This window comes from Carassius auratus, chromosome 6, assembly GCF_003368295.1.
Source record: "Carassius auratus strain Wakin chromosome 6, ASM336829v1, whole genome shotgun sequence".
In the NCBI taxonomy this organism is placed as follows: Eukaryota; Metazoa; Chordata; class Actinopteri; order Cypriniformes; family Cyprinidae; genus Carassius; species Carassius auratus.
This window is the reverse complement of record NC_039248.1, coordinates 6829464-6851284: the sequence shown is the minus strand read 5'-3', so window position 1 is coordinate 6851284 and position 21821 is coordinate 6829464. Positions and strand designations below refer to the sequence as shown.

At 39.5% G+C, this 21821-nt stretch overlaps 1 protein-coding gene across 19 annotated transcripts in view; it reads right to left on the bottom strand.

Moving 5' to 3' along the window:
* The window catches only part of LOC113092959 (bromodomain adjacent to zinc finger domain protein 2B-like), a 79946-nt gene that overhangs the window by 24301 nt on the left and 33824 nt on the right, over window positions 1-21821 (bottom strand). For all 19 annotated transcript variants that reach the window (XM_026258839.1, XM_026258790.1, XM_026258808.1 and 16 more), the window contains exons 3-9: window positions 13682-13849; window positions 6341-6541; window positions 5218-5373; window positions 4694-4899; window positions 4348-4557; window positions 2919-3518; window positions 122-716 (exon numbers count right to left, since the gene is read on the bottom strand). In XM_026258839.1, the coding sequence (XP_026114624.1) occupies window positions 122-716; window positions 2919-3518; window positions 4348-4557; window positions 4694-4899; window positions 5218-5373; window positions 6341-6541; window positions 13682-13847 (2134 nt within the window). In that variant the 5' untranslated portion in view covers window positions 13848-13849. The remainder of the gene's footprint in view (window positions 1-121; window positions 717-2918; window positions 3519-4347; window positions 4558-4693; window positions 4900-5217; window positions 5374-6340; window positions 6542-13681; window positions 13850-21821) is intronic.

The following is a 21821-nucleotide window of genomic DNA, read 5'->3' as shown; positions in this document are numbered from 1 at the left end:
TCTATTTTGTGTTCCATGGATGTCTATGTGTTTGGAGGGAGAAAATAATTAACCAATTTTCATTTCTGAACACTCTATTTCGTTAATGCACTTATAAAACCCCTCTCCTTAGGCATCTCACCTGAGAGACTGTCATCTGAATCCTCTTCATCATCATCCTCTTCATCTTCCACATCATCATCCTCATCGTCTTCGTCCTCAGCAGAGTCATCTGAGTCTTTGCTGCTGGGCAGCTTTTGTTCAGCTCCGCTGTGTTGAAACAGGTCCACCAGAGACTGCACCAGGTGGTTCTGGGATAAACCCCTCCAGGCTTCTAACGCTTTGGGAGTCTTGCTCTTCCGGGGCTCACGGGTGCGGTTCGGATTGGGAGACGCGGAGGCGGGGCTCTTACGGCCTCCCGTACTGAGATTGACGGGCACGTCTGAGCAAGGTTTGGTGGTGAGGGCCAGTGGAACATCCTGGGTGCTCTGGATGACTCCGTTAGGCTGACCCAGGCCCAGCAGGCCATGAGAGAAAGGCAGACTGGAGGAGGACACGCCTTGCCCTGAGGGGGGCTTGGTCCTACCTGACGCTTTAGAGCTGAGCTTAAGAGGGAGTGTGGAGGAGGAGGAGGAGGAGGAAGAGGGCGTGAGTGCCTCCGCCTTCTTGTTTATCTTAGATGGATTCTGCTGTTTCTTAAACTGGAGAGGAAACGTCTGGTCCTGGGACAGGAAAGACTGCAGAAGGAGAAACAAAGAGTACGATGATGGAAAGAAACTAAAACAAGACTATATCACATCCAGCCTTGTTTACTAAAAAGCTGCGCACAAGTTTCTAAATTACATTCAATATTTTCACTAGGCAACAGGTGAATCTGACCATATATTCGTTTCTTTATTGTTCAGTTATATGATAAAAAAATATTAAGAAAGTTAATGTTACGGTTTAAAATATCTTTTTATTTTAATTTAATTATATAAAATGTTTAACTGGAAATCATGCCTGTGATGGCAAAGCTGAATATTTAGCAGCCGTTACTTCATCTTCAGTGTCATAGAAATGCTTCAAATATACAGATTTATTGTATATAGTTATTATTACAGCGCAATTATTAATAATGGTTATTATTATCAAATCTGCAAAAGTTTTTGCTGGATAATATTTTAGTTTTTTTGATGAAAAAAGTAAGTTAAAAAAGAACAGCATTTATTTTGAATAGAAATCTTTTGTGATATTATAAATGTCTTTGTTGTCACTTTTGATCAAATTATTGCATTCTTGCTGATCAAAAGTATTAATTTCTTCAGAACAGTAGAGCATCACAGTTTCCACAAAATTATTAAGAAGTACAACTTTGCACAGGTTTCAACACCAATGATAAGAAGAAATGCTTCTTAAACACCAAATCAGCATATTATAATGATTTCTGACTAATCAAGTGACACTGAAGACTGGAGTAATGATGCGCAAATAACTTTATTTTAATATGAAGTGCCATTCACAGCACCGATGATAACTTTAATGATAGCAATAAATATAAAGTTTTAGCACGTATAATTTAATGAGAAGAGTGAACTACACACCTCAGCTATAACAATAACAACACTGAGGATTCATTTTTAATAGTTGTTTTTGTATTTGTATGAGTATGTGTACGTCTCGTATATAAGTGAATAAAACACACATAATTTTATATCTGTACTGCACAGTACCGCTGTGGGGGAATACTGTTTTTGAAACCAAGTGAAACAGGACTTGATTTCCTTGAACAAAGCACATCTTCAGAGAAAGTGAGATATGTATACTGAGACCAAAGACCAGAGGAGAAAGAAACAACAAACTGACTGATAAAAAGAGAGAGAGAGAGAGAGAGAGAGAGAGAGAGAGAGAGAGAGAGAGAGAGAGAGAGAGAGAGAGAGAGAGGTGGAGATGTGGTAATTGCGCTGGTTGTCATGTGGTTTAAGTGCTGGTGGAGGAAGAGTGTGAGTAAACATAATGCTGCTCTGACTCGCTGAAACACACTGCACGGCCATGACTCTATCAGCTCCACAACATTCATTAAGAAAGAAGGGATGCTCAAAATCTGCCTGCCTTCAACCGCTCAGCACAAACACTTGAAATCTTCATACTACCATTATAGTCACTAATCACTCAGAAAAGTAAAAGCACCCTAAACAAGCCACATGTTTCCAGGAAGCCTTCACACACACACACCAGATCCTCATGTATGAGCAAGAGTAACATCCTTAGTTGCCTCAGGAAGCAACACTAATAAAATCAAAATATTATGAAACTGTTCCTCATAACATAATAATAAAACCACTCTGGTTAATTACAAGTAGACGAAAAAACTATATTAACCCTGTTCAACAGTCATTTCAAGGCAACAATAGAAGAGGTGAGGAAAAGGCACATTTATTGCACTCATTCGCTGAAATCTGGACCCTTAAGAAGTCACAGAGTTAATTGCCTTTTGGTTTTGCTTCAGTAATTCTAATAAAGCGATGCACATTGTCACTTTCATTTACCAACTAAAGCCACACAGTAGGGAAGCCAGTCCTACTGATAAGAGAACGGAGCTGTCCTTTCTGTCCTTCGCTCTGCATTTCTGCCTTCAACACACGCACAAACACACACACACACACACACAAATAATTCTCTCTCCCCCTCACATTCTCTCTCTCCGTTACTCTGACCTTTTCAAATAGGCTGGTCAATAAGGAGAGACACGTCCTGAATACCAACAGCACCCTAAAAGCGATAATCCTAAATTGGCATAAAAGATACGGACACAAACTGTGGAGAATTTGCTTTAGCTGGTTTGCTTTTCTGGAGAACGAAGACGTGGCCTTGAGGGAAAAGCGAGATTAATGTATGGACTTGAAGGATGAACAGTCTCACATTTCTCCCGCCAGACCGTGGCAGACTGTCTTACTCACCTGTTTCAGCCTGTAGTCCGCAGTGACTTGTGCCAGAGAACTTTCCAGAAACTTCCTGCTGGTCAGAGCGTCCAGCGACGGAGATTGGGGCTTCTGGGAGGAAGCTTGAGACTGGGCTTTGAGGGAAGGGGTGAGAGGGGGAGGTTTGGGGGAAGAAGACAGGGGGAGGGGATTTGGAGGGGAGGGGACTGAGAGCGGTTTGGGGGAGGAGCATAACGATAGTGGGAGGGGCTGAGGTGAGGAAGTGAGGGGCTTGGTAGTGGCTGATGTGGTTTTTGGAGAGGAGGTGCGATGCTGTGGAGAATGTTTAGGAGAAAGGTCTCGACGCGACTGTGAGATTAGCGATAATGGTTTAGCGCTTGCAGCCAGGCCTGTGGACTGGATGACGCTGGTGTGGAGGGGTCTTTCCCGGGGTCTGGCTCTGCCAGATAGAGACAGCAGAGGTGGCTGAGAAAGGCCTGGAGGTGGTGGAGAGCGATGCAGGTGCACTGGAGGAGAGGGCTCTAAAGATGCACTGCCCGGCAGGCCTCTGTGGAAGTCTTTGGCTGCCAAGTGCCTGGTCTTTTCCTTCTTACTGAGCCCGGAGTTTGGTGTCACAATCTGGACAAACAAGACAGAGAGAAGTCCATTTATTGATTAAGGGTTTTTTTTTTTTACACTAAAAACAGTCAACGGTCACGCTCACTGACCCTCAGCATTAAACAGATTTGTTTTTGGTACTCTAACTTTAAGACACTCTCAAAAATTATTTAGGCCTTATTTTAAGATTCATGCATTTTAATTCCACTGAAATTCTCAAAAGATTTAAACATAACGTGATGCATATCTGTCAGATTTCTGCACTCAAATAAAATCATGACAATTCAAATATATATTTATTAAAATAATCATATATTTCTAAATGCATTTATTCAATTCACTTAGAATAAGCATAAACATGTCCACTGGGAAAACAATTACATATATTTAGTCAAATTATTATTATAATTCTTAACTGTGGTTAAATTATTAACGTGGTTAAATTATGTGGGGCAAGCAATATTCATTTAGTTAAAATGCTTGAAATTGAAACAAATTTGTTTATTGATGATGAATACATAAACCTGGTTATTATGTAAAACTCATTCTGTTTGTTAGTACTATTACAGAAATGTTAAAATGTTTTTTAATCATTTTATGTATGCATGACTGACCAATATGCATTACATTCATTTTTTATTCAATTTTACATTCAATTCAAATCCACAAACCTTAAAGTTAGGCCCAAATATTTTTGAGTGACCTCTGTTACGTTACTTTTATCGAAAGTGACCTCCAATGCACTGGACCAATCTGGGGTTAAGTGGTTTACTCAGTGGTGCAGTGGTAAGGTTTGAACCTGCAGCCTTTTGGTTTCCTGCCCAGAAAAAGAATATGAGCAGCATCTTACTTTCATTTTCTTTTTTTTCTGCCGCTCCTTTTCTGAGTCCGACTCTTCACTGTCTTTACTCTGCTCATCTTCGTCTTCATCATCATCATCCTCTTCCTCTCCAAGATCATCGATATCGCTGCTGCTCACGCCGTCGGTGTCGGTATCCAGCGATGATCCAGATTCACTCCCGCTTACGCCAGACCCCTCTACCTGCTTCTTTCGGGCTTTCTGCATGGGTTGGCACAGACATCAATCATGAGCCAATTTTACTGAATTCATGAAACAGTTAAATATTTGCAAATGCATTAGAAGTGTTTGTGTGTTTAGACTGCATGTCTGTCCCTCGGATGTCATGATATTGTACCTTCTCTCTAGGTTTCTGTGAGGGTTTCTCCCGAAGCTCCCCTGTGCTGTTGCTATGGTGACTGGCCTTGCGGTCGCGGGCTTTGGCGTTGAGTGTCCGGCTGTGTTCAGGGGGCCGGGGTGCGGGGGAGGGGGAGGCAGAAGCCGAAACCGTTCCTTTAGCCGCAGATGGAGACAGTGAACGACCATTCACAGCTCCGTTCACACCTATGCATAAAAGAGTGAACCAATCAGATTGCTCATTATCAATTCTTGCTACAAGTTACAGAAACAAATAAAGATTTCCATCAACATATCTACTATGTCAAATAGCCTATGTCATGGATTTCTGGAGTTTAAGCTGCAGAAGATCTCCTTATGAATTCAGCACTGGAGGTGACTGCTCAAGGCGATGATTACTGTGAGTACACCAGCCTGAAGGCTACATTACTGCTGCATTACTTTTGTTTAACTTTAAGTCTGCCTCCAAGGGATAGCATACATTTCCCGGAGGCAGATATAGACTAGGGTTTTACAGATGAATACCTTTGGAGGCCTGACTGCTCTTGCTGGGGGTTTTGGATGTGTAAGGATTGGCCTCGTGGTTGTGCAGCGGTGGGGCAAACATAGGCGGCAGACCTAGAAAAGGCGGGAAGAAGGCTGGATGACTCCGTCCATGTGCTTCTGCTGCTCTCCACCATTCTGAGAAAGGAAAGAGTAAGTCATCTCATAATTTTACGCTAGACAATCTAAAGGAATAGGACTGAAATAAATAGTTGATGATATTTTAGAATTATAGAATTATGATTATACTGTTATATAGTATCATAATAAAATTGTGTAAAATAGTGTAGTGTAAGTGTATGCAACTACGTCTTTGACACAACAAAAAGTTGATAAACAGACTATAAAACGAATCCATACGATTTGAGCAGTTTAGTTAAATAAGAGACTTCAATAATTTCTATGATAATATGATTTCATTTAGGCTTGTATTCACGTATTTACACTGATCAGTGAACATAAACTGAAGCTCAACCTTACTTTCTAAGCACGTGAGAACCACAGAGGCTCAAATGCTGCATAACACACATAACAGTTTAGAACAACACAAGGGTAAGTAAATGACAGAATTGTCATTTTTGGGTGAACTATCCCTTTAATACTGATGTATGTATATTATACTTTTGTGTCATTTAGTTCCATAGGACTTGGTGTTAACATGTCTTTGGTCATTATTAGCATTATTCTTATTTTTTTTTATTTCCTTATTATTATATTTACTATTATCACTTTTATTAGAATATACTATTATTAGAATTATTGTTATACTGTTACATACACTATTAGAGTATAATATTTTTACTTTATATTTGTTGATGAATATTATACTTTTATGTCATAAAGGTCCAAGGACTAGGCATCATCAGGGCTTCAGTCATGAATAAACGGCCACAAACATTGTTATTATTATAAATAATAATAATGATGCAATTATGAATTATGGTTATACGTATGGTTTATTGTTGTTATTGCTATTACAGAATTATGGTCATACACTGTTATTATATTATATTATTTAATAATGTTTTTTTTTATTGTTTTTAAGTTTTTTGTTTCATTTGGTTACATAGGACATTGTGTCATCAGGCTTCATTCACACACATACCTGTGAAGGCTCCTAGTTGAGGGTGAGCTGCGAGGGCAGCAGAGACCCCCAGTCCTCCTAGACCCCCAAACTCTGGGCGGGCCGTCGCCGGGGATAGCAGCCCAAAGGCTGGGTGGGCCATGAGCGGATACGCGCTGGGCACAGAGGTCACTGAGCTGACACTGAAGGGCTGGTCATTGCCCATCATCCCAAACAGAGGACCTGCCCCATCAAACACACACAAAACCATGACACATCTAGCATTAGCTAATCATACAAAAACCAGAACATTTTTAAAAGTTCATATTTAAAAATAAATAAATAAATTATCTGGCACACTGTCGAGGGGACGAAAAACCTAAAAATGACTTATATTCTATATAAGCCACAGTAAGTATAAATATTGTTCCAAGGTTTGCTTCTAAAATAAAAAGGTAAAAATTACTGGTTAAGATTTTTATTTTTTGCATTGAATGTAGTAAGAATATAAATCTCTCTGCCTCTAGTGTCACTTTAGGAACAGAGAGGAAAGTTATTTGTATGAGAATGAGAGTGAGTGTTGAGTGATTCAGAGTTCAGTGAGAGCTTCTATGTGTTCGGAGTGTTTTGTCAAGGTGTGTGTGTGTGTATCAAAGAGAGGTTCAGGATGTTGTATAGCTTTCTGTGTGTGCGCGCCTATAGCCTCGTAGTGCAGTATCAGCCCCTGAAGCCACATATCTGGAAATGACTACATCAATGCTCTTGAAGCTGCATTTTCAGCCACAAAGGCCTGAGACGTTTATGCTTGCACGTCCAAAAAAGAAGACAGCATAAGCAATTTCTGTTATGCATTGTTTGTCTGTAATTTACATGAGAACCGACACGGAGGGGTTTCCCTGCATGTCCCCAGAAGTTAGCTAAACATAACAAGACCTCCCCTCAGGTTATTCGGGGACATCTTAAAAAAAATCTGTCACTCTTTTTTTTTAAGCTACAATGCTTAAAGTTTTCTTTTAGGGGTAGGGAGAGTCTATTGTATTTATAATTAAAAAATAAATGAAAATTATATAATTATTTACAACAAAAAACAACAACAGTCGGTTTCGTCTTCATTTAGGCCGCTGAGTAAATGTGTGTGAGAGACTCAATGAGAGACCGTTTGATGGCTGTTAATGTTAATGTAATCACAGGCTTTCTGACAGTATTTGATTAATAACTATGATCAGACCAAATGAAAGTCTCCGCTTGATAGAACAAGGAAGAAGTGGGAGAGAAGACGCCCGAAGCGCTCTTGCATCTCCACAATATTCTATAAGATATCACAACACCCTCTCTGAGTTCGATAAATCACTTCAATCTCTTGTTTGACATTGTATAGGCTCTCGGTATACATGTAAACACAGAGCTCTTTATATTAATCATTGTCGTCGTCATCATCATCCAGATTGCATCCTTTCTGGGATCGATCTCCTCTGGCAGCGCTGATGCTGCCCATTGTCTCCTTCAGGAGTCACATGTAATTTCTAAGCCGCATATTTCATGCAAATTCAATTTCCATTAGGGAGCACAGAGAAGAAAGGCTTGAGCGCACCGTTCCGCCAGCGCAGCACCGCGCCAGCTCTCTTTCGCGTGCACACACACACACACACACACACATTCACACAGAGAAAAGTGATGATGGGAAATGCAGGATTTTTGCAGATAGCTATAACTCCAGGAGAGACAGAGAGGAGGAGAGGGCCTTGACTTCCCTTTGCTCTTGTTTATGTTTGAAGACTGTAGGAACTGTCTGCTGCATGCAGATTTTTTGCAGCCATTTTTCCCTGGAGTCCACTTAGAATGTTTGTCCATTTGAAAAGTCCATGAAAACAGTCATAACTTACTCGTACATGGCCTTTTCTCCTGTCTCTTTGACCCTTGAAAACGAGCTGTTTTTGTTACTGTGCCTTTAAAAAAATGACTTCCTTGTCTGTCAAAACCCATATTCTCCTTTTGTTATAGATTTCAGTCTGTTCCTTCGGTCGCATTTACTGTTGTTCTGCAAATATCCAAGAACAAAATCCAGTCATTTCATTAGGTATTCACGCAATTGGGAATTCTGCGTGACCAACAGAAAGCTGCTTGTTTAGAAAGTAACTTTTGTGTGAGCTGTGTTTCATATGACAATATTGCCAACAGACAAACGGACATTTTCATGTCCGCAAAATTTTGTGATGGCACCTTAAGACTTGGAATATAGTGCACCCATATCAACTGCATTTATGATTAATTGTCATCATTTCATCTTGACACAACGCTGGTCTTCTCCATCTATCTTCCACAAAACCTAAAATACAAGAGAGTGAGTAACACTCGATGACAGTTTGGGTCAGCCAGCTGCGTTTTTAGCGTTGCCAAAAACAAAAATAAAACATAGTTACAGTATTTTATTGATTTTGAAGCAAGGTACAAACATTGACAGACGGTATGTTACATTTCGCTGATAATATTTAAGCAAGTCGCATGTCTTTAATTAGGCTCTAGAAAAGAAAATAGAAGAAAGAATATGACAGACAGCTTTCAGTTCCCCAGCTTAAGGCCTGTCCTTTTTAATTCTCACACACACAAATCCCGTACAGTCTGTATGTTTCGTAAGTTTATCCTGATATAGACGGTGGCGACGGAAGAAGGAAAAAAGGACGAAAAGAAGGAGCTTGCGAAGGAGAGAGGCGGATGTGAAGATAAATGAGAGGAAATATTCCCCCAAAGACCATCATCCGCTCCTGCTGGCACACACACACACACACAAACACACACAGTGGCAGAAACGCCAGTTTCATATTAATGCGCTTTCAGCCGGCAATAATTAAATCAGCTTCTGAGAGGAGCAGAGCAGAATTACCGGATTACCTGATATCCTTCTTATTTTATCTTTCTCCTTCGTTCTCTCTCACCGTCTCTCTCTTTCTTCGCTTGTCCCCCACCCCACCACCAACACACCTACCCATGTTCTCCATCTTCTGACAAACCGAGCCATCTTGAAAAGCGGCACTGTCCTCCCCCACCTGTCTCCCCGTCCGCTCTCTTATGTGGGATGCGGCGGAAGCCGATTAATGTGCCCTCCGTTTGCATCAATCACATTTCTACAGACAGACCTGACAGCCGACTTAATTGTCTGTGTGTCTGTGGGGGACGGCGAGAAAAAGTGCAAACATGTGGCCGCCATTTGTTCTATGAGAGGTTAAAATATTCGCTGTTTAAGCCCAGATGCACCTCGTTCTCGACCTGAGCATCATCTATCGCTCTGGCACGCATGTGGGCCGGTGATTTAGTGGGACAAAGTGCTAATTGCGTTTAAAGCGGCAATGATAGCGCTGTGAGAACCTGTCGAGGGATGGACTCATTCTGAACGTTAATCAGCTCAACTAGGACTGAATTACCGGGGTCCCTTTTGTCTGTTTAACCCAAGTAAATCAAACTTTTTTTTAAAAATGGATCATTATTTGTTTTTGGATTTCTTCCAGTTTTATATAACATGAGCAGGAATGCTTTTTGCACAGAATATTACAGATAATAACAGCTACAGTGATATTCAGTAATACAGCAATCTTATTTATTAAATATTGTTTTATATAAACCTTTCAATAAACAAAAAATACCAGACACAATATGGCCAGCTATTTTATTTTAGCACCGCCAACAAAAATAGAGGACAGAGCAGGATCAAGTGTTGGAATTCTATTTAGCAATCACAGACAAGTGGAGTGATGTAAACTGTCCCCAGTCCTATTTTATGAAACTCAGCACTCTTGGAACTGAAAACTTTATGTTTTCAAAATTAACTATTTAGTAGGTTACTGGACAAACTAGCTGGCTAACTGGTCTTCAGAATGCCAAGAACAATCATAACTGTTTCAGGTTCATCAGTGAAACAGAAAAAAAAAGAAGGTATTTTTGTCAAGACACACTGTCTTTAAAAAAAATGCCATGAAATCACTGCACGATGATCAAAAATAGCAACAGAAATATTTGAATCCATATGGATTGGCTGTAGCAGTGCCTAATAATGTGATATAATCTCAACTATTAAAGCCATGTTGGCCAATCAGAAGCCTGAAAAAGTATGCGAAGATAACGGTGCTGGCTCTGACGTCACAAGCCAAAAATGCTGGTTTCGCCGTCTACATGATAACACTGCAACCGGAGTTTTGGAAAATGTTCACCCTATAGCAGGTGTTTTCAGAAATGTTCAGTTTCAGTGACCTGCCGCTGTGTTTGCGTGTGGATGAACCGCCAAACCGCGTTAAAAAGCTGTGGTTTTAAAAAGAACCTTTTTTTGTGTGGAGAAAGACCTTAAACTGCTTTAATTATGACTGCTGCTTATTTCCTGTGCACTTTAATACTGGTCTGCACCTGACTGTAGTCGCGTCTGTCTGCTTATTGAGTTAATTTAGCCCATCGCAATTTATTGGAACTGTGTGAGCTAGAGTAACAACTCAATTCAAAAAATGACTCAATTCAACCTTAATGTTGCTCCAAAGGTTTTTTTTTTTTTAATACACACAAAATATTTCCTGCTCGTACTTGCCAATTGAACGACAGAGAATTGTCAGTTTAGTTTTTGTAATTTTATTTTGAAGCCGGTTCACATCTGTCATAAAATAATCCTATCGATCTCATGGTGCATTTTCCTTTTTTAATTTTTCTTCTTAACGAATGAACGAATGATGCACAGATTCTGCATCATGACCCATCCCTACATGGAATGCCAATTTTCTTATCAGATCAGTGGACTGAAACTAACTACTGTACAATAAAGAAATATAGTGAAAACTGGAATGGATTTGGTACATGTTAGAAGCCAGAATTTAACCTGCATTATCCACATGAGCACCATGGCTCAACTTGTCAGAAGTATCTGCAGTAACCATTAAGCCACAGCTCTGACTAAAACTGGAGCTTTATATTTTATTTCTGTGAAAACAGAACAACAAAGAGTTGGTGAGTGCTTGAACCTGAATTTTGCTGGGTACTTGAATTCCAAGAGAGACGAGCCGGAGCGGGAATTACATATTCAAAAAAAGGAAAAAATAGCAAAAACAAAGGGTCTCCCTTCACCGCGACTCCTCTTGTCGGGCTGGTGAGGAAGTAGAAGAGTGGAAAGCCGTGTGGAATATCAACTGTTAATGAGAGTCTCGTCAGAAAACGACACCGGGCCAAAAACGAAACCAGAACAGACAGAGCGAATTACAAACAGGAAAGAGTCAGTGGAGCCTTACAAACTTCACAGTTTATGGAGGAGAGGAGGATATTTAAGAGTGTCAGGAAGGATGGAGGGAAAGTGTTATTGTGCCTGTGCATTCACGTGTGTGTGTGTGTGTTTATGTGAAGGGGGTTGGAGAGTGAGATGACAGCAGTATTAACAAAGGCCTAGTTAATTGGTTGAGATTCATTAATGCAGCAGCTTTTCAATTTGCAGCCAAAACTGTGAGTGCTAAATCCTGGACTGTGTTTTCACATGCTGAACAATAAGTCGGTAATTACGACAGGAGCAAGTCGGTGGCTTTCTTCAGCCCCGACTGTGCCACAGAATGAATAAAACACAAGAGAGAGAAGAGATGCTTTATCAGATAGAAAGTCTATGGACAGCTGGATAAGCGATTAATATACAAGTTCATCCAAAAATGAAAATTCTGTCATCCTTTATTTACCTATCCTAATATAATTTCCAACCTGTGATTTCTTTCTTTTGGGAAACGCAAAGGTTTCAAGCTCCACAAGTAACCCCCAAAAGGAGGGTTTTAACTGATTTTGGGTAAACATTTAATTTTACATCAGCAATTTTGTTGTTTTTTTGTATCCTATTACTGATTTATTTAGTTAGAAACCTTTCAGTGGGTGAGTGAGCTGAACAATGCAATTGTCACTGAATTGTGAATTGATTTTGTTAAGCTGTTCAACGATTCATTGAAAAGAGCGATTCATTTACAAATTAGCCATTTCTAGTTCTGATTCAAAACAGACACCAGATATGTGACTCAATTTCTTAAATAATGTCTGGAATAAAATGTAACATGGCAGTGCTGCTAGCTTGCTAAAACTCTAATGAAAGGCAAAATTATAGTAAAAGTAGTAGCCTATCACTTTGTTTCTAGGAAATGTTGTTCCGCAATTTGCAGTGACGCTTATGTGTAACACTAACTTTGTAGTTCATGCAAAAATTTAAATTCTGTCCTCATTTACTCGCACTGTTTTTCCAAAATCTGTATGACTTTCATTCCACTCTGGAACGGAAAAGGAAAAGTTCTGAAGAATGTTCATGCAGCTTTAGTGCTAACTTAATGCAAGAAAAGTCATTAACTGCTGAAAATCTTCTCCACCGCTATAACATTTAGATCTTATTCATGATTACATCACATTTAAATATGATTACATAATTACATCAAATATATCACTGATGTCAAATCAACACACATCTTGCTCACATAAAGTTATTGTATGGCTTTAAATGACTTAAAGGGATAGCGCACTAAAAAATTAAATTCTGTCATTTACTCGCTCTAATGTCAATCAAAACCCATGAGGCTTTAGTTCATCTTCTGACAATATTTTTGATATTTTCTCATCATTTTTGTCCATCCCTTTAAATTTCACACAGCTATAACTATCACTCAATTTATATGAATGAAGTGGTTTAATAATTAACTAAATTAATTTAGGATTATATTCATATAATAATACACAGAGCATATTTATAACATCACATATGGTGAATGTCAGCTCAACTGTACTTGCTTGAGATCACATACCAAGCAAATACAGAGACACAAGTACCTACTACCTTTATGGTGCTTTTATGCTTTTATTTATTTATTGTTTGGCTCTTGACAGCCCCAGTACTAATTATAAAAAAAATCAATCTGGAGTCTCTGTAAAAATCTCCTTTTGTGTTCCCCCAGAATTTTTTTTTTTTTTTAAGTTTGGAACGAAATGAGGAACAGTAAATGGTGACAGAACTTTCTTTTTTGGCAGAACTATCCCTTTAACAGAACAGAATCTGAGAAAGTGAACACTTGTGGCTTATCAGACAAGACTCAATCAGCAGAGAAGATTTGCGCTTTATCACATGTCACTCAGAGAAAAAAAAAAAAAAGATGCTTCATCAGACAGGAAGAGAGGTCCCTGACGACATCAGTCTCCAATCTGCCGCCAACCACGCAGTCTAAACTTGGAGACGGGCTCAAAGCGTGCCTGTGCGACACTCTGCGGTGTGTGTGTGTGGAAATGTGCTGGCGTGTGATTGTGCGTGAGTTTTGACTGAGCACTTTTCACACTGTAACAATAAGCAACCCTTGCGTCAGGGAATGAAAGAGCGTGTGTGTGTGCGCGCGCACGAGTTCTTACCGCATGTGCCGAGCAAGGCCGTGGCTCCGTGGTTCAGGCTGCTCTTGGCATTGGAGGCTGCTGTGGATGAGGAAGAGGAAGAGGAGGAAGATGTTGACGCAGAGGTGGCGGTGTGGACGGAGGCCGGGGCGGTGGAAGGCGAGGCCAGCCGTTCTCCAGACTCCATATCTGTCAAGCACAATCCAATCGATAATTAGAGCGAGCTCTTGCACGCACACACGGCCTGCCACTCTTCCTTTCACATTTCACTTGCCATGAACAATATTTCTATTTAACACCAGTCAGTCTCCTTCACACACACACATCTGCTCGCAAGACGAACCAACCCCACTAGCATATTTCTACAGGACCACACATTAACGTCCCGTTTGGGCAGAGGGTTTGTTCGGCTTGTCAAGTTAACCATTCATTCACTGTCGAGACCCCCTTCAATAGGATAGAAGAGACTGATACGGGCTCACACACTTTCACGCACACACACACAAAGTGAGCAGTGTACTGATTTACAAGACTATTCACAGCCATTTTTACACAGCGTAAAACAAGCGTTCTCACACATGATGTGCTTAACAGGCAAATTATGCCTTTAACTATTTCTGTGGAGATTTCACAGTTTGGAGAGAGGCATGTTAAAGACAGTCATACGCAGCCAATATATATATATGTGTGTGTGTGTGTGTGTGTGTGTGTGTGTGTGTGTGTGTGTGTGTGTGTGTGTGTATATATATATATATATATATATACACACACACACACACACACACACACACACACACAGCAAACCCCACAAGCCTTCTCAGATTTATTTTTGCCTCCTCAAAACATACCATATCTGCACATACTTTAAACGCATTAAAATACTATTTGCAGCCGTTAACAGTGATTCAACCTGAAAATACCTGACTGCTGAAGACAATATAAACGTTTTATGTGTTTGGAAATCTTGAGCTCTTGGTTGCATGTCTGCAAGGATGCTAATGTCATGAGGAGATTTCGATGGGGGGAGCGGCAAAGAGCGCCACAGTGTAACAAACATGGCTGTCATTATATAAAAACACTCGTGGCCTGTCCCCTGAGTGGTTCCCCTTCTTGTATGTCTCTGCTACACACACACACACACATGCATACACACACCGATTAGATCTCAGAGATGGAAGCGTCCACGGAATATTAACTAACAACCTTCGTCCGAGAGCAATGCCGAAACTAACACACACACACACACACATAACGAAAGTGTCTGAATATTGGCGTAAACAGCAGCAGAGGCCACAATCTGCTACTGCGGATTTCTATCCCCCTTCTTTCGCTCCACCTGTCCTTCTCTTCCTTGTGTTTTGGATCATCCCTCTATCTCCTCTTTCTAACCATTTTCCCCTCACTCATAGGTCAAAGGTCCCCAGGTCATGACCCTGCCAATTCAAGTTCATGGCAGGTTACTCTAAATGAATGCTAGCTTGAAATTCAGCCGTAAATAACCACCCAAACACCGCTCAGTGGAAAACAATGATTGAATTATACAAAGTGCTTGGATCCATCTTGGTGAAATTGCTGAGAAGTAAATCACAAATGAACATTCAATTAGATAGCATATTCTAACACAGACACAGTAATAAAAACGTGAAAAGAGATACTGCGAGTCAAACAGAAACACATACAGAAAATGAGTAAAAGACTAAGGGGAGGGTTTTCTAAAATGCACAACCATGTCTCACACATAAGATATAAAACATAAATACATTTTGAATTAAATGTTTAAAGTAAATCGTATAATTCAAGAGAGTGTAATATGTCTAAATCAAATAATGTTACATTTACAGATTATGCATGCTATAGTTTAAAAGTTTGGAATGTTAAAGTCTCCTATGCTAATAAAGGCAGCATTTATTTTATCAAAAATACAGTAAAACAATAATATAGTGCAATAACATCACTGCAATCTCAAAAAAAAAAAAAAAAACGTATATAATTTTAATTAAATAATGTTATTATTTATTTATAATAATTAAAAAAAAATGGAATTTAATCTTGTGATGCAAAGTTGAATTTTGAGCAGACATTTCTTCAGTCTTCAGCATCTCATGATTCTTCAGAAATATTCTAATATGCTGATTTCCTGCTGAAGCAGTTCTTATTATTTTCATTGTTGAAAACAGTTGTGATATTTAATATCTTTATGGAAACCATGACACATTTTTTTCAGGACTCTTTGATCAATAAAGAATTTGTATAAAACAGCCATTTAAAAAAAATGTCAATCTTTTGTAGCATTATAAATATCTTTACTGTCACTTTTGATCAATTCAGCGTATCCTTGCTGAATAAATGCATACATTTATTTAAAAAAATTCTTACAGACCTCAAACTTTTGAATGGTACTGTATATGGGGTATATCATCTACCTCTCTACAGCTATTCACTTAGTGTGATTACCTTAAACATCAACGTTAACAGCCGAGGGTCTCAAAATAATTCATAACAACAACCATGATTACTGCAATAATGGCATGCCAGGGTATTTAAGGATCCAATCCTGACTTAATTATCAGAAATTAAAACAGCTTTAGCATCAGAATTAGTCTGATTTTATAGCTAATTAGCCATCTTCCACTGTGGCACTGGAAGGCAGGCATCATAATCTCCGTGAGCTGCGTAATTAATTTGACTTGGTGCATGCGGCCAATGAGATTGTTGGAAAAAACAGCAGGTTCCCGGATCCTGCGAATGAGTGAATCATATGCTAATCACGATCCGGGTGCTTTGCGGGATACGTTTAGACCGTGCAATATGGACGACACCTTTGGTTCTCGAGGCGGCCGGGAGAAATGCAAACTCGATTCCCATGAACGTGCTTCCAGAGAGAGACACTACATAAAGCTGTGTGTTATTTAATTTAACCTGAAAATCAATCATACACTCCCGAGGCAGGGAAATATACTGCTGAGGTCGCGGTGTTTGGGAGACTGTGTATGTGATATAAGTTTCTATGTGTGTGTGTGTGTGTGTTACTCACAATGCCTCGTATCTATCTCCAAACACGCACATGACCCACGCTTCTCACTTGTTATGGCCCGTGGTAACAGATGGCCAATGCTAGCCACGCTAATCTGCCAACAGAGTCGTCAGCATGGATCAGTGCTAATCAGAGCGCGCCAGAAACCACACCGACACAAAGACTCCCTTTTCCTCAACCAGAGCACGCTCAGCACAGGCCCGTCACCTTCCCGTTGACCTGCGGCAGGGGGACAGTGACCTTTGACCTCATATCGCTGCTAATTCCCAGATGCAGCAGCATAAATGCTCATTCCTACAACCAGTAAGTACACAGCACGTGGAACGCATGCCATTTTCACAAGTGCGTGAGATTGTGGTTAACGAGTGTCCAAATGCATCCATCTCCCCCGGCCCTTATGACTCATTGATTGGTCGCAGCGCTGCTTCGCCATTGGCTGGAGCAGCTTTCCTGAAGCGTGAGATGGCTTCGCCTGTTGCAAGACACGGTTGCTTGGTGACACTGGCAGTCACACCACCGTCAAAGTCCCAGGATGCACAGAGAGAGAAAGAGAGAACGTGTGGTGTCGTGTTAAAGACACCAGTCTCTAAATCAAGGAGGGGAGGGCGGATGATACGTGGGCGGTGGCCTGTACAAAGAGGTGTGGGATTCACCTTTCTTTCTTCTGCCGTCTCATTTGTGATTGAGAGGGTATTAGATTTTGTGTGTGTGTGTGTGTGTGTCCTGCCAAATCAATTAATAATCTAGAGGTTTTTAAGCAAAGCAGGACGGCAGGGTCAGACTGATAAAATTGATTTCCAAGTGCTAAAAGCTGCAAGTTTCTCTACAGCTCCGTGCATCCGTGTCCGTTCGAGCAAAATGGGAAATTCTACAACTCTGCTCGTGAGCCAAACCCTCCGGTTTATCCTAACGCAAGGAGACAGACGCCACTGATCACTGGCCTTTCCACCGTAACAAACATCACTCTTGTGCTACACAGTATAAGAGAGTTGAAATTCAAAGGATGAGAAGGTGATTCGAAGCTGTAATATTTGTATATGTGTGTGTGTGTCTTTGCGTGTTGTGAGTAACCAGAGACCAGCAGCTCAACCCACACCCAAACAAAGGGCCCGTGACAGATGGTGGAAAGCTGCATGCTGGGATACTTCGGCCTTTCATCCGTGAGCTGTTCTGTGGTCCAATGAGGAGTTAACAGATCCGCTTCCACAGCAACACAGATCAGCAGATATACGAGCAGATCATCTGCCCAAACAATGCAAAATGAGACCTGATGTCCACACACACACACACACACACCTAAAATTTAAAAAAGCATATGTTAAAGGAAAAATTAACTCATCTTCATAAGCATAGCGGTCATGCAGTGAAATGGCGGATGCTTTGTTCTGATCTCATGATCTCTCAGTCTTCTTAAAGTCAACTGGAAAGCATCACACACATTCCTTTAGGCCGGCTGGTGCTGACAATACACACACACAAAACACAACTGCTGGTCACTCCCACACTTGTGGTTGTTGTAGTGCATATAAAGCAGCTACATTTAGCCCTAAGCCAGGGACGGATCCATTCACACATACACAATCTCTCTCAAAAAAAATTCCCAAACACACACACACTGAACTATTATAACAGCACTGACCTCTGCCTTGAAGACAATATATTTATGAGTTTAAGAACTAATAAATCTATCAAATAAACAGGTTCTGTTTTGTTGTGGCACATATGGGCTGTCACATTGAATTGTGGTACTCGATGGAATGGTTAAAGTTTGAATTCAGTTTACTTCTATGCCACTTCTACTATGTCAGCTATGTAAACAAAAGCTTTGAAATATATAATAAACCAAATGTAATTCCGAAAATTTGAATTTAGAAATCATTATATACATTTTATTTTAATTAAATTAATTAAACTAAAATAAATACAATTTACAATGATATATATATATATATATATATATATATATATATATATATATATATATATATATATATATATATATATATATATATATATATATATACATAAAATATGCTGCACATATACTAATACTACTACTACTAATATTAATATGCAAGGTTTAAAAAAATATATAAACTTTAAATTTAAATTTTTGTACTATTTATCAATTATATTTTTATAAAAAGTTATATACATTATCTTTCAATATACAAGTAAAATTTTGAAAATAAATTTATACTTTTCTAATAAATGTATACATTTATTTTATAATATATTTTGTATTTTTAGAATAATCTATGCAAACGCTTTGAGAAAATATGTCCATTTAAACTTGTGTGTAAATAAATGTTTCAGGCAATTGATTTCCCCTTGCAGCTACTTGATACAAGCTTTATCAAATTTCTGGAGCTTGTACATAATCGCTTTCTCACTTGCATGGATGCACTGAAAAAGCCGGCTATGACATCTGCCCTTCTTCACCCCATCATTTACTGTTCTCTCCATACCAAGTCATTTGACAATCGTCAAAGTTTAAGAACCACACAAAAAAAGTATTTACAGTCTGCGATGAACTAAAAGATCAATGTTAATTTATGAGCTCCACTCCTGTCTACATGACTGCATGACCTCTTGTTACAAAACATGAGTCTGACGCACAGATAATCAGCTGGCTGACCACCAATGAGACGTACATGCTGATTGGTCAGTTCAGAGGAGCATAAAGAGTCTCACAGGAGTCAGCGGCATTCTTTGACCTCTGCAAGATCCCAATGGGACCACTGAGGATCATTAGATGTTTAGCTTGCCAAAGCACGTTCAATGTGTGTGTTTATATGTTTGTGCTGTAATATAAATGTGTGCGCAGGTGTCTTCCCTCCCATCTACAAGCAAGCGATCCAACAAAACTAGATCGTTCTAGTTTTCACAAAAACTACTGATCTAGGTTTGTCACACACTGCAAGTGAGCTGAGATACGCCGACGACACAGAGTTATAGAGGAAAGACAAGAAAGAGTGTGAATGTGTGTGTGAATGAGAGAGATATTCTGTCCTTTCCTAAAGCCCATTTCTTATTCACTCCGGAGGCAGCGGATCTGGCAAAAACCGGATATATTTAGACACTCCATTACAGAGAGAGCTGTGTGTGTGTGACATGCTCAATGTCCCTGTATCATCTCCATTAACATCCACACAAACACATTCATGGACACACAGCAAGTTACACATGTTCCATCCAAAGAGTCTTCACACACAAAAACGCATTCATATATGTATCTGCGTTCACATTATAGCACGCATACGCACACAAACAGACAGAAACATAATTACACCACGTACAGCTTCATCACTTCAATTCTTCTCTCCATCAACACACTGATCTATACCTGGATTACCATCATAAACATGATTTACAGCTCCGCAAAAGAGGAACACACATTCTGCCCTCCCCTCGTGTCCTGTGTTTGTACATGTGTATGTGTGTGTGTGTGTTTACATTGACAAAAGCATAAACCTGATGAGAAAATCCATCTCCTGTTTCAGATCGGACAGAGAAGAAATATCTTCTATTGATTACTGCAAAACAACCATCAGCTAAGAAAACAGCCACGATTGGCGAGACTGGCGTGTAGTTCCACACCACTCTCCCAGTAGACTGTTGTGTGTGTGTGTGTGTCTGTGTGTGTGTGTGTGTGTGTGTGAGACTGTGTCTAGCTTTAGGGATGATTTAAACATTCAAAAGGGAGTAAAATCAGCGTGTCAGTGCTATAACACAAGAGTCATCATATTTCTACATGGAATGGGTGATGGAAGTGGCATCTCAAATAAAAGTGTGCAAAAGAAGAGAGAGAGGAGTAAAAAGAGAGAGAGCGTGGGATGAGAGAAGATTGAATGAGAAAAGGCAGCAATTAATAAGTTATAGATTGGTTCTTTGAATAACTTTGCATTATTCATTGTGGGGTTATGATGATAACTGTGAAATTAGAGATTCATTTTCAGCTAAAGAGAGAGAAAGACAGAGGAGAGAGAGAGTATGAGGTGCTGCACTGAGACGCCAGTCCTACTACACCAAACGTTTCCAGCCCTTGCAAACTATACACACACTCAGGGTCTTACATTAACAAACACCAAGTGCCAAAAGCAAGTAAAAAAAAACTTTCTAAACATTGAGTGATGTGAGCAATTCAAATCTATTCAAATTAACTATATCTAATATAGGGTCACAATATTAGTTCATTTTATAGTTCCTCTTTATTTATTTATTTTTGTATTTTAATTAAGTTTGACTAAGTTTTAATATAAAACAAATAATAATATTAATACTGAAACTACTACTAACATTATATTTAGAATTTAAGTCGTTCTGCAGGCCCCTTAAAGTTTGCTGTGGGCCCATGAAGGGGATCTAGAATACTGTAGGTTTTTACAGTTTTTTTGTTTTTGTTTGTATTATTAACAAAATAAAATATGCACTATAAAAAGAGAAAATTGATTAATGAAAAACAGAGCAAAATAGTGGGACTTTACTAGTCCAATAGTCATCCAGAAACATTAGAAAGGTGAACCATGAAAGCTTGCATATTTGTGTTGTACAGTTAAATGCAGAAAATGCTAAAAAAATGTTTCTTCGCATGAAATTATTTGTTTATGTTAGGGATCTCGGAGCAGTTCTCTACAGTTTTTGTTTGCAAGGGAATTTTTATTTTCTTCTCGATTTTCAGTATGGTCCCAGACCTTTGGACAGGTAACCATACAAAGATAAAAACACAAAAACACGGGGACAAAGTTTGCAGACGGGAATTTTCCTGCTGTCACCATATAAAACAACTGACACTGAGGTCATGTGGCCCTGACTAGTTAACACAGGCTCAAAGCTTCAACTAGAGGTGAACCTGGACTCTTTCAGTACAACCCCCGGTCTATAAATCAAAACACACACACAAACAAACAGTGACACTTCATGTAATTGAATACCAGTCAAGTTCAATTTACTCAAGTCATTTGTGTTGTTCCAGAGTGTGTGTGTGTGTGTGCGTGTGTGTGTGTGTGTAAAGTGAGAAATACACTCCCAGAGACAGGCAGACAGAGTTGCAAATTAAACAAGAACTATGGCTGCTTGAGCAATTTTTGAATATTGTCATTCTCTCTTTCACACCCTGTCTCTCTC